This window comes from Xiphias gladius, unplaced genomic scaffold (genome assembly GCF_016859285.1).
Source record: "Xiphias gladius isolate SHS-SW01 ecotype Sanya breed wild unplaced genomic scaffold, ASM1685928v1 HiC_scaffold_333, whole genome shotgun sequence".
Lineage (NCBI taxonomy): Eukaryota > Metazoa > Chordata > Actinopteri > Istiophoriformes > Xiphiidae > Xiphias > Xiphias gladius.
In genome coordinates this window covers 1-13,730 of record NW_024402007.1, presented here as the reverse complement: position 1 = coordinate 13,730, position 13,730 = coordinate 1, and the positions used below count along the sequence as shown (strand labels likewise).

The 13,730-nt window shown below is 37.7% G+C and overlaps 1 protein-coding gene across 1 annotated transcript; it reads right to left on the bottom strand.

Moving 5' to 3' along the window:
* Positions 1–627: 627 nt before the first annotated feature.
* LOC120787631 lies at positions 628–11,813 on the bottom strand. Its single transcript, XM_040123306.1, has 16 exons — positions 11,741–11,813; positions 9,511–9,660; positions 8,177–8,302; positions 8,044–8,074; positions 7,912–7,957; positions 7,400–7,487; positions 7,037–7,132; positions 6,873–6,899; positions 5,481–5,585; positions 4,777–4,893; positions 4,485–4,511; positions 4,170–4,274; positions 2,945–3,049; positions 2,653–2,679; positions 1,665–1,811; positions 628–1,207 (listed from the first exon to the last, which is right to left on the bottom strand). Exons 1-16 carry the CDS (start codon positions 11,811–11,813, stop codon positions 1,113–1,115), a joined length of 1,365 nt encoding a protein of 454 aa, XP_039979240.1. The 3' UTR covers positions 628–1,112.
* Between the last annotated feature and the right edge of the window lie 1,917 nt (positions 11,814–13,730).

Genomic DNA, 13,730 nt, shown 5'->3' with positions numbered 1-13,730 from the left:
ATTAATCGATCATGAAAACGAAAGCAGTAGTTGCAACCCAAAGTATACTATCTCACATTTAACTCTTTAACTGTACTTGGTCTTCAGTATCTGTAAGTGGCTGTTAGTCTGTTTTTTTTTTCTAGAAGACGAATATCCATTGAAATGCTCTTTCAATATCGATTCATAAATAGGATATACGTATTGATAATAATAATTATTTTAATATCTCCACGGTTAATCTCGACGTGGGTATGGCCACAGAATTAAAACTGAACATGAAGAAAATATAATGCAAAATACGCACAGACAGGCTTCACCTATGTGTCATAATTTTCTAGACATACACATAAAGTAAAATTAGCATTATAGCAGACTCGCCTGAGGGAGCTGCCACTGTGTTTAGAGGCAGAGAGACAAGAGACAAAATGGCCAGAATCGTCGGCGGCAACATCTTCTTCTTAGTAAATGAAAACGACCAAAACGACACGGAAAACATCGGTGATTCTGCTCTTGATATTCAGAAGCAATTCGAGGTCATAGAGACGAGAACTAGTGAAAGCTGTAAATGAGAAGAAGAACAAACCGAAAGTAAAGTAAAGCCGGAAGTAACTCTGTGTCACGTAGTTTGTACTGAGAGCTTTGGCTCTCATCATGTGGATCCGCTGCCCGATTGTCCACCGGTTGGTCCTGGTTGGCTGTTTCTTGGCCACCTGACATCATCGCCGACTTCTCTCTCAAATTACACAACATTTGTCAACATCGCAATACATGTGAAACACGGTGCCAACTTCTTGTTCACTGTTGTTACAAGGGTCCAAGGACACAGCAGGTTTCAGGTGGAAGTTTCTCGGTCCTCTAAACCCACTGCCAAATGAAAAAATAAATGTCACATCCAAGCAGCCAGTGGGAAAAACACACATTGTTCTTGTTCAGATGCTGAGTACAAAAAAACTGTGACTGTGAATTCTGACTCTATTAAACACTCCCTTTAAATTTCCTATGATATTACAGTCGTAAAAGTCCAGTGTTTCGAGCCCAAACTGGCTTTTCGTCAGGTACACACGACTCTGTACCTATGGGGGTTTTAATGTTGTAGTTTTGGGAGTCCGTCTTATTTGGTATGATCAAGTTTAAACCACCGGTTCCTTCCTTGTTTCTGGGGACGCAACAGATGTTGGGCCCTGAGCAGATGTTTCTTGGACCTCTGGAAAGGTTGTTGACCTCTCTGTCAAAAGACAAAGTAAAAGAATAGTCATGGCCACAAAGCATCTTCCACACGGTTCCATTTCAAAAGTTTCTAGAGCTGCGACAAACGATTTTAAAAAATAGTCGATTAATCTGCCAATTGTTTTTTCCTGAATATCTAATTGTTTTGTCTATAAAATGTCAGAAAATAGTAAAAAATGTCCTGATGACGTCATTGAATGTCTTGTTTTGTCAGGCCAACAGTCCAAAAACCAAAGATTTTCAGTTTACTATCATGTATTAGAAAGAAAAGCATCAAATCCTCACATTTGAGAAGCTGGAACCAGGAAATGTTTGGAATAAAAAAAATAAGGAGAACAATTTTTCGATTATTGAAAATATTAGCAGATAAGTTTTCTGTAGATCCGCTGATCATAAAGTCTTGTTCAAAATGGCCACGTAAAAAATGGTATTTGTATTAATAATATTTTATTCACCAGTAACGTTGTTGGTATATTGGGACACAACCGATGTCCGATCCTGGATTGATGCCTCTTGGTTGTCTTGTGGATCTGCTGACTGATTATCCCCTGGTTGGTTCTGGTTGGCTGTTTCTTGGTCCCTTGACATCATCTCTGATCTCTCTGTCAAATAATATAAGAATCGCCACAACCACCATACATCTGTCACTCAGTGTAAATTCTACTGTACAACTGTTGAAAAGGTTCAAGAAAAAACTACTAGTTAATAAATTCCCCAATTTAACCATATCAACAAGACACTTATTTGAAAGTGAAGGTGAATTCACCCGAAACGTAGATGCAGAAGCACATGAGCACTCATACTGTATATGGTACATACAGTGCGTTAAAGCTGTGGGGAAAGTAGATCCACGAAATCCAAACGATGCTTTTGTCAATAACGTTCACTTTAAATGAAGCGGTAGAAATAATTTGGTTGGAGCACAGTTGCTGCATCCTCACCTCTCTACAGTTATTGTGGTTGGTAAAATATTACCATAACTGATCAGACTGGTGGCCAGTCTTTAGAAAAATCTTTAAATACATATCAAAAACACATCCCAGTTTTCCCAATCAATAACTCCATAGTTTACTTTACGTATCACAACTGTTTTCTCTTGATGACAGTGCTTTTTTTTTACCCTTCTGATTTTCTTTATTATTTTAGATTTTATGTCGCACTTTTGTCACATTTTAAAATAAAATTGAAAAAATCTTGAACGGTCCAAATTAACAGTTGCACCAGTTTATTAAAAAGGCTCAACACCAGTGTGAGGTTGCTCTGAACGCATTTGAAAGACTGGTTTGTAGATGTAAAAGTTCAGGTATTAAAAACTTTAAAATGTTGGATGAAAGACACAAAATGATTTTATAATAGTCATATTTTAAATGGACTAAAGATGAGAAATCTGCAAAACTATTAAAGAGTATTTTCAGTGTGTTTACAGAGGATGCAGTATCTTACCTTCCTTTGTCGCATTAACATCTCCTCCTGTATCAAAGATGAAAAAATGTTTGTTAACGCATTGAAATACATCGTTAATAATCAAGTGTTATTGTGTAATTCTGATTTATTTGATTACATAAATATAAAAATCTCTCTGACAACAGCATCCTGGTCAAGTCAGGCAGCAGCACAACAAACAGGGTTTCAGACATGAAACATGAGGCAAAATTGATTAAATACATTTGTGATCATAATGCACCAATACATATTTAATGCAGTGAAATAAATACAATCTTTCATGGCTTCTTACCTCTTCTTCTTGTGGATATGTATTTGTATATGAGAAAGACTCTGTACGGAATCCTGTCAAGTGTTAATACTAAGGCGAAGATGAAGATGCTCAAATCCAAAATCCCTAAAAAGAAACAAATAAACAAACAAAAAAATAAAACAACCAATGTATTCCAGTGTAGTTAGCTGATCTAACGTGTGATAATGCACTCTGAGGAGTCCCAGTGTAGAAAATAATAGAACTGCACTTGTCATTTACATTTGGGCAACACATCAACAGCATCACTACAGTAGCTTTCTTCCACCTCCCTCACACTGCAAAGCTTTCTAACACAGTAAGATGCAAAAGTTCTCATTCATGCATTCTTTTAATCTAGACTGGACCATCGTAACATGCTCTTCTTAGGTCTTCTGCTCTGGAGCATTCAAAATCTCCCACTAGTCCAAAATGCAGCCACTGCAATTATTAACACCAATTCTGTCCTCATTTCACTGGCTCCCTGTTTCATCCAGGACAGACTGCGAACTGCTGCCTGTTACCTGCGCAACTCTTCATGGATCAGTGTGGCCTCATCTGAGAGAGATGGATGGAGACCTTAACCCCTTGAATCAAGACTGAAAACTCTCTTATTTTCCCACCACTGTAATCGTGTAATAACCTGCTTTTTGTTTCTTATTTACAGCCTTTCTTAAAGAAAAATTGAAAAAAATCAGTAACAATGTGTTTATTGTTTTTGAACTTTCATTTTGGTTTTAGATATTTGATATTATTTATATTATTTTCATAAAATATACTCAGACACGTCAACAATCTAAATAAACCTACTTAACCAGCAGTTTTGCCGCTAATGGATTGAGGCGGGAAAGGTCCCCAGCTGGAATCAAACTACAGACGCTACAGTTATATGGTATGTGAGGCCGCCCCTGAATATCCTTTTATGCAGGTTCATGAAACGTTTGGAGAGAACCACCAGCTGATGCAGGAGCTCCCATGCATCAGAGGATATTCGCACAAAGACACAAACTTTATCAGCTCCCCTGCTGCTCGCTGCTGGATGCATTTGTGCCTTTTGGCATCTCTGCTGCTGGAACCTACACGTTAATTTACAGTGATACACCATAACTAAAGAAATGTACATGTAATGTAAGTTAGAGGCAAAGACTGATTAAATATATTTATGATCATATAGCACCAATACATATTTGATGCAGTGAAATAAATGGAATCTTTCATGGCTTCTTACCTGCTGTGCCTTTGTATTTGTGTATGTAGATGGAAAAGATGATACACACAATCAGTAGGATTGCTAATTGTAAGCTGGATAAAAAGGCCCTGATTTTCCAAATCCCTAAAAAGAAACAAAGAAACTAACAAATAAATAAATATGTAAAAGTTTGTTTGTATATGTAAAAGTTCAGGTATTAAAAACTTTAAAATGTTGGATGAAAGACACAAAATGATTTTATAATAGTCATATTTTAAATGGACTAAAGATGAGAAATCTGCAAAACTATTAAAGAGTATTTTCAGTGTGTTTACAGAGGATGCAGTATCTTACCTTCCCTTGTCGCATTAACATCTCCTCCTGTATCAAAGATGAAAAAATGTTTGTTAACGCATTGAAATACATCGTTAATAATCAAGTGTTATTGTGTAATTCTGATTTATTTGATTACATAAATATAAAAATCTCTCTGACAACAGCGTCCTGGTCAAGTCAGGCAGCAGCACAACAAACAGGGTTTCAGACATGAAACATGAGGCAAAATTGATTAAATGTATTTATGCTGATAATGCACCAGTACATATTTAATGCAGTGAAATAAATACAATCTTTCATGGCTTCTTACCTCTTCTTCTTGTGTATATGTATGTGTATATGTATTGGTATATGAGAAAGACTCTGTACGGAATCCTGTCAAGTGTTAATACTAAGGCGAAGATGAAGATGCTCAAATCCAAAATCCCTAAAAAGAAACAAATAAACAAACAAAAAAATAAAACAACCAATGTATTCCAGTGTAGTTAGCTGATCTAACGTGTGATAATGCACTCTGAGGAGTCCCAGTGTAGAAAATAATAGAACTGGACTTGTCATTTACATTTCGGCAACGCATCAACAGCATCACTACAGTAGCTTTCTTCCACCTCCCTCACACTGCAAAGCTTTCTAACACAGTAAGATGCAAAAGTTCTCATTCATGCATTCTTTTAATCTAGACTGGGCCGCCCCTGAATATCCTTTTATGCAGGTTCATGAAACGTTTGGAGAGAACCACCAGCTGATGCAGGAGCTCCCATGCATCAGAGGATATTCGCACAAAGACACAAACTTTATCAGCTCCCCTGCTGCTCGCTGCTGGATGCATTTGTGCCTTTTGGCATCTCTGCTGCTGGAACCTACACGCGTTAATTTACAGTGATACACCATAACTAAAGAAATGTACATGTAATGTAAGTTAGAGGCAAAGACTGATTAAATATATTTGTGATGATAATGCACCAATACATATTTAATGCAGTGAAATAAATACAATCTTTCATGGCTTCTTACCTGTTGTGCTTTTGTATTTGTGTATGTAGATGGAAGTGAGGATACACACAATCAGTTGGATTGGTAATTCTAAGATGAAGATGAAGACCATGATTTTCTCAATCACTACAAAGAAACAAAGAAACAAACAAATAAATAAAACAACCAACGTATTCCAGTGTAGTTAGCTGATCTAACGTGTGATAATGCACTCTGAGGAGTCCCAGTGTAGAAAATAATAGACTCAGAGCTTGTCATTTACATCTTAAATGCTACTTTCACCATATTAGAACAACTATCAATGCGCTGTACATTGCCATGTTTCAGAAGAAAGAACATTAAGATGCATTATGACATTTAATGTGATGTTAAACTAGATATTTGTTGGTGTGACAACTCACTAAGGGTGAAGGGGTTGAAGACTTGTTCACTGCGTTTGGAGCCGACGTGGTTTTGCAGCTCACAGCTGAACCAAGGCCCCTCATTAATATTATCATTAATAATGCTGTTGAAACAGCTCATGAGAAACACTAGTAGTTTTCAACCTGGTTCTTTCTGTTGTAGTTTTTGATGCTGGCTACAGTAACATTTTACTCACCAGTTTCATTGCAGGTATTTAGGCAGAGCAGGGACTAAGAAAGCTACACAAGTGATCTAATGATCCAGGAGGTCTTAATAAATTCCCCACTTTAACCGTATCAACAAGACACTTATTTGAAAGTGAAGGTGAATTCACCCGAAACGTAGATGCAGAAGCACATGAGCACTCATACTGTATATGGTACATACAGTGCGTTAAAGCTGTGGGGAAAGTAGATCCACGAAATCCAAACGAGGCTTTTGTCAACAACGTTCACTTTAAATGAAGCGGTAGAAATAATTTGGTTGGAGCACAGTTGCTGCATCCTCACCTCTCTACAGTTATTGTGGTTGGTAAAATATTACCATAACTGATCAGACTGGTGGCCAGTCTTTAGAAAAATCTTTAAATACATATCAAAAACACATCCCAGTTTTCCCAATCAATAACTCCATAGTTTACTTTACGTATCACAACTGTTTTCTCTTGATGACAGTGCTTTTTTTTTACCCTTCTGATTTTCTTTATTGTTTTAGCTTTTATGTCGCACTTTTGTCACATTTTAAAATAAAATTGAAAAAATCTTGAACGGTTCAAATTAACAGTTGCACCAGTTTATTAAAAAGGCTCAACACCAGTGTGAGGTTGCTCTGAACGCATTTGAAAGACTGGTTTGTAGATGTAAAAGTTCAGGTATTAAAAACTTTAAAATGTTGGATGAAAGACACAAAATGATTTTATAATAGTCATATTTTAAATGGACTAAAGATGAGAAATCTGCAAAACTATTAAAGAGTATTTTCAGTGTGTTTACAGAGGATGCAGTATCTTACCTTCCTCTAACGCATTAACATCTCTTCCTGTATTAAAGATGAAAAAATGTTTGTTAACGCATTGAAATACATCGTTAATAATCAAGTGTTATTGTGTAATTCTGATTTATTTGATGATTCTGATATATTTGGTGAAATCAAGACAATCATTTACGACATCTTACCTCTTTGTTCATATATGTGTTTGCATATGATAAAGACGAAATACAGAATCTCTGCTGCTAATAGTAAGCCCAAGATGGAGTTCACTTCCTGATCCCCTATAAAGAAAAAAATAAATAAATAAAACAACCAACGTATTCCGGTGTAGTTAGCTGATCTAACGTGTGATAATGCACTCTGAGGAGTCCCAGTGTAGAAAATAATAGACTCAGAGCTTGTCATTTACATCTTAAATGCTACTTTCACCATATTAGAACAACTATCAATGCGCTGTACATTGCCATGTTCCAGAAGAAAGAACATTAAGATGCATTATGACATTTAATGTGATGTTAAACTACATATTTGTTGGTGTGACAACTCACTAAGGGTGAAGGGGTTGAAGACTTGTTCACTGCGTTTGGAGCCGACTGGGTTTTGCAGCTCACAGCTGAACCAAGGCCCCTCCGTCGGCTAGAAATTAAGTGAAAAATAGTATTAGCATTTAATGCCCGTTTCCATCCACCACAGTTAATGTGAGTAATAGAAGTTAGGGTCATTGCAATAAACAGTCGATGGTGTTAGTTTGTTAGTTTGTCACAGTGACAATGCTAACCTGCTGATGTGTTGTTCTAATTGTATATTGTGTTTATTTATTTATTTATCTATTATCTGGAGCCAAGTCTGAGCTTTTTAACTATGGGAAATTTTTAATCACTGCATGTGTGTTCAGTCTCAGCTTGGATTCTGCCACTGTAGACAAGAAAAGAGCTGGAAGTCACCAATTCATGCGTGAATGTGTGGCTCAATTTGGAAACTGGTTTCTGGTGTATTCCTGCAACATGGTCTATCTGTTACCGATGAAATTCACTCGCAAACACCTTTATCCGGTTTATACCTTTGTTATAAAGTACTCCTTGCTTGATGCCAACCGCCAAGGCCACCTGACCACCACGTATAGGTGAATGGTTCAGCGTCTGTGGTGTCGGCTTCACAGGTCAAAATACATTCGATCATATCTTCGCCACACCATGTGGAGACAGTGGGTTTAGAGACAGGAGCTTATAGAAAAAAGGAACAAACAAGGAGACATTTGACGTATTCAAAGGAAAAACAATCAGCCCCTGTGTTGGCCAGACTTCATACAAAATTCCTCCACTTACAGATAACCAGGAGTTGAGTCTTGTTGGTGACTCGGTTGTTGATCTCCGACGTGTAGCTGCCGCTGTCGTTTCGAGTCAGTCCTTTGATCGTCAGCTCTCCAGTTAAACCATTCAGCAAACCACGATCTAAGAATATGCACAGACATGGTTGGATTCAGCTGCTAAACTTTACTCGTCTTTTGTTTTTCAGAGGAGCAACAGGTTCCCAGTGTTTGTCACTAAACAGCAGGCAGCTGGAGAAATCTGCACTTTAAACAGTTAACTTGTTTGTAGTACGGTAAATTTTTGACCCAAGGTAGTTAAGATATTTCTAGTGATCTCCAGTATAACAACAAAAGTCAAGTTTAGAGTTCCCTTAGACTGAAACCCAATGAAAGACAATCTTAATTCCATTCATTTACCCCTTAATAATTATGTAATTAAGGTTTTTAAATGGGATTTTAACGGGATAATTAATAATTAAATTCATGGATTGCAATACATGTGGGGATTAAATGCACAATTTAAGGAGTTTTTAAGGGGTAAAATTTACTTAAACCTTTTTGAGTAAAGGTTTTACACTCAAAATGGACCTCAATGTTTCAATTAAGGTGTAATTTAAGGGATTGCATTGATGATATTTAGTAGCCTTTAGAGATTTTGACCCCCCAAAATATATGACCATCCATTAACTGATCCATCTGGGAAACTTATTACATACATTTTAATGTGATTTTGAGGAGAAAATTCATGTATTTCAGTATATTCAGGTATATTTAATGGATTATCTACTCAGTTAGAGTCATCCTTTATTACAGGTCATTAACTGATTCATCTGGACTAAACCTATTACATACATTTATTCATAATAATAATAATAATGATGATGATAATAATAATAACAATAGTAATAACAGTTTTTATAACACAGTACAGACAGATCAAAGTTAATGATGAATGAAAATTGATTGAAATGATGAAAAGATAATGGGATAACATGTTGAGATATATCTATTGGATTATCAGCATGATTTTAGGGCTTATTTTTACCGTGCATCTTAAAATGAACTTAATGTATCAATTGAGGTGAAAATTCAGGGATTGCATTCAAGATATTTGGTGTTTAAGTTACCTGGTTTACACTTGAAAACACACACACAAAAAAAAGAAAACAAAACACATAAAACAAACTCCTTAATTTACACCTTGAAATGAACAAATTAATTTGAGAGTGTTACCCTTTAATTCTAAGGGTTTTTCCCATTGGAAAACTCTGATCCATGAAGGAATGCCATTGAAAATCCCTTGATATATTGAAATCCATTAATTTAACAACACTCAGTCTCTGAATGTACCTTTAAATTGTCGGTAGGAGTCAGTGTGGTTATCGTACCAATCCATGGCAATGGCAGATCCGTGTTTCCACGTTATGGTGGAGATGGGATCCGTCACCAAGCCTGGTGAGAGGACAACTGTGTCACCTACTTTCTTGTAGACTGGTATATCTGCAAAATAAAATAAAAACAACGAGACCAGAGAACAATTAGTCGACTAATCGACTAATTGTTAATCGATTAATGATACTATGGTAATGATGAATTGTTTTAGCCGCTCATTCACTTTCTCTCATTCCAGCTTCTCAAACACAAAGATTTGCGGATTTTCTTCGTTTTGCATCATTGTGAAGTGAAAACCTTTTTTTCAAATCTGAAGAAGTAACTCTTGGCTGACGGAAATTATAACAGGCATTTTATAGACAAAACGATTAACCGAGAAAATAATTAGAAGATTAATCGATCATGAAAACGAAAGCAGTAGTTGCAACCCAAAGTATACTATCTCACATTTAACTCTTTAACTGTACTTGGTCTTCAGTATCTGTAAGTGGCTGTTAGTCTGTTTTTTTTTCTAGAAGACGAATATCCATTGAAATGCTCTTTCAATATCGATTCATAAATAGGATATACGTATTGATAATAATAATTATTTTAATATCTCCACGGTTAATCTCGACGTGGGTATGGCCACAGAATTAAAACTGAACATGAAGAAAATATAATGCAAAATACGCACAGACAGGCTTCACCTATGTGTCATAATTTTCTAGACATACACATAAAGTAAAATTAGCATTATAGCAGACTCGCCTGAGGGAGCTGCCACTGTGTTTAGAGGCAGAGAGACAAGAGACAAAATGGCCAGAATCGTCGGCGGCAACATCTTCTTCTTAGTAAATGAAAACGACCAAAACGACACGGAAAACATCGGTGATTCTGCTCTTGATATTCAGAAGCAATTCGAGGTCATAGAGACGAGAACTAGTGAAAGCTGTAAATGAGAAGAAGAACAAACCGAAAGTAAAGTAAAGCCGGAAGTAACTCTGCGTCACGTAGTTTGTACTGCGCCAGTCATTTTATCCATCGAGGAATTTAACCCAGAAACTTCTCGCCGAAGAAAGGCGAAGGCCGCCATTTTGTTTCAGCAGAAACGTCGCTAAATTCACTATGATTTAGTGAAAGTTAAACTTCTAAAAACAAACAGGAAATTAAGGAGTGGAGGACGAGTTTCAAATAAAAATAAACATTAAAAAAACAGTAGTTCAATTCCCAGTTAACTACGGCACAGACAGAAAAACCAATCCTCTCATCGAACTCTTGGAAAGAAAGTAAATTTACCCAAACTTTTCTTTTAAATTAAACTTTGTGAACTCCAGGGCCAAATGAACCTGCTACAAGGGCCCGGGGCAAATATGAGTCATTTCCCCCCCTGGGGCCTTGGCGGTGCAAAGAAAAACTCACTCAAGAATTCTCCAGGACAGTTTTGACGTACTTCCAGTTTTTGTTTCTGATTTTTGTTTTTAGAATTTTTAATGATCTAATCATTGCTTTATTGTGAAACACTCGCTGTCTGGTTGAACTGAAATACACAGTCTGTGACAAGGTGTCACAAGTAAACATTGCTTTCTTTTAAAGGGTTACAAGTCAAAAAAGTAGGAAACCACTCTTCAAGACTAAGAAATAACCTGTCAATTAGGGCACTGAATCCTTAAATCGTTAAGTCTATAGATATGACACCAAACTTTTAGTACTGAAAACCGGTCTGAATTTTATTTTTGTTGAATCAGTGTCGAAAGGCATCGTTTAGCTATAAAATGGATATTGTGAGAATTTTACGATATAAAAAACATCTTTCAACTTTTTCACTAATATTCTGGACTAATATTCCTAATAGCTACTTAAATACATAAAGAAAGAAGGACCAAGACATAACTACAACATAAATCTTAATAATTTTATTGTTTTTGTTCTCATGATTTTACAAATTTGACACTTCTGCAATTCAACTTTAACTGTGCAACACAATGGCATTATGGACTGTTAAACTTGACATCCCGAGGGACGTCTGTGACTCCAGGGGCTGTGAATCCTGCAGACCAAGGGCCTAATTTGGGATTTTTTTTCTAAGAGTGTTATAAAACAAGAGCCAAGCTTTGCAAGTGATCTTGAGCGTTGCATTTATCATCAGTCATTCATCTCCCTCCCGCCTGTCGGGTTCCTTTGTCCGCAGGATTCACTAGCAGCTTACGCACAGGATTTTTCACCAGTGACGTAATGACGGCTACTGTCGAGGGGGAGGAAGCCGGGTTCCTCCCCTCCATCCTCCCACACAGGTCAGAGAGCGACTCCTCGGACGTGGGCTTGAAGTAAAGTTGTACAGTCTCTTTGGATGAGGCTGGTGGTACCTGGTCAGAGCTGCGAGGCTGTTTGTCTTTTTAAGAATGGGTGATCTCGCCACGTGGGTTTTTGGGACGCCACGTAGGTTTTTTGGCGCCCTCCTGGAAAGAAAGCTCGTCGTCCTAGTCGCAAGCGTAGTCGTAGATCGCCACCACTGAGGAAAAATGGACTTCCCAGAGTCCGATGTGACAACTTCACATTGGTTGTTTTGTTCAGCCAACAATCTAAATCATTACGCCTTAGAAAAATGTGCTGTCAGGACTGTGTCATCCGTGTTAACACACATCCTATGAAGTCAGCACACACGTAAACACAGCTGCTTAAGTAACAGAGTGTGTGAGGACCTCTGGTGGACAGATAGGGAACGGTAGGGCATGGGCAGTACCAGACAGCAAAGACACACAGTCACTTTCAGTGTAGCACTGCTCTTTTGTCTTGGGTTGCGCTGAACTGAGAGCTGCGATAAAGTAGCTTAGTAATTAACCTTTTGATTTGCGTTTCACTCCGTGTGTCCGTCTCCCTGTCTCCGAATGTGTCCCGCGTTTCTCAGACATGACATTTCAGCACGTGGTCACGTCAGCAGCGGCTGCTTGTATAGATTTCCGTTCCCCGCTCCCATATTTTGTGCCCCTCCACAGGAACGCCCTATAATACATACAGAATGAGACCAAACCATCATTTGGTTCAGTCCTGGACCCAGCGGTCTGCGTTTAACCCTGCTTGTAGCACCTGTCGCATCCTTTGCACGGACTAAACCTGCCCATAGCAGTTACCTACAGTGAGAAACCCTGAGATCCTTTGGCATACTTCGTGCACGGAGACACAAAAGTGCTTCAGCTTTGGCTCTCATCATGTGGATCCGCTGCCCGATTGTCCACCGTTGGTCCTGGTTGGCTGTTTCTTGGCCACCTGACATCATCGCCGACTTCTCTCTCAAATTACACAACATTTGTCAACATCGCAATACATGTGAAACACGGTGCCAACTTCTTGTTCACTGTTGTTACAAGGGTCCAAGGACACAGCAGGTTTCAGGTGGAAGTTTCTCGGTCCTCTAAACCCACTGCCAAATGAAAAAATAAATGTCACATCCAAGCAGCCAGTGGGAAAAACACACATTGTTCTTGTTCAGATGCTGAGTACAAAAAAACTGTGACTGTGAATTCTGACTCTATTAAACACTCCCTTAAATTTCCTATGATATTACAGTCGTAAAAGTCCAGTGTTTCGAGCCCAAACTGGCTTTTCGTCAGGTACACACGACTCTGTACCTATGGGGGTTTTAATGTTGTAGTTTTGGGAGTCCGTCTTATTTGGTATGATCAAGTTTAAACCACCGGTTCCTTCCTTGTTTCTGGGGACGCAACAGATGTTGGGCCCTGAGCAGATGTTTCTTGGACCTCTGGAAAGGTTGTTGACCTCTCTGTCAAAAGACAAAGTAAAAGAATAGTCATGGCCACAAAGCATCTTCCACACGGTTCCATTTCAAAAGTTTCTAGAGCTGCGACAAACGATTTTAAAAAATAGTCGATTCATCTGCCAGTTGTTTTTTCCTGAATTTTGTCTATAAAATGTCAGAAAATAGTAAAAAATGTCCTGATGACGTCATTGAATGTCTTGTTTTGTCAGGCCAACAGTCCAAAAACCAAAGATTTTCAGTTTACTATCATGTATTAGAAAGAAAAGCATCAAATCCTCACATTTGAGAAGCTGGAACCAGCAAATGTTTGGAATAAAAAAAATAAGGAGAACAATTTTTCGATTATTGAAAATATTAGCAGATAAGTTTTCTGTAGATCCGCTGATCATAAAGTCTTGTTCAAAATATTACGTAACTTAGA

Excerpts from the sequence above, each read along its gene's own strand:
- LOC120787631 (XM_040123306.1), bottom strand. The coding sequence starts at position 11,813 with ATGGAGGGGAGGAACCCGGCTTCCTCCCCCTCGACAGTAGCCGTCATT. Across the intron at positions 7,488-7,911 it reads AGGAGTACTTTATAACAAAG|CCGACGGAGGGGCCTTGGTT; the intron begins GTATAAACCGGA and ends CTTAATTTCTAG. Across the intron at positions 1,812-2,652 it reads TGTTAATGCGACAAAGGAAG|AGAGATCAGAGATGATGTCA; the intron begins GTAAGATACTGC and ends ATTATTTGACAG.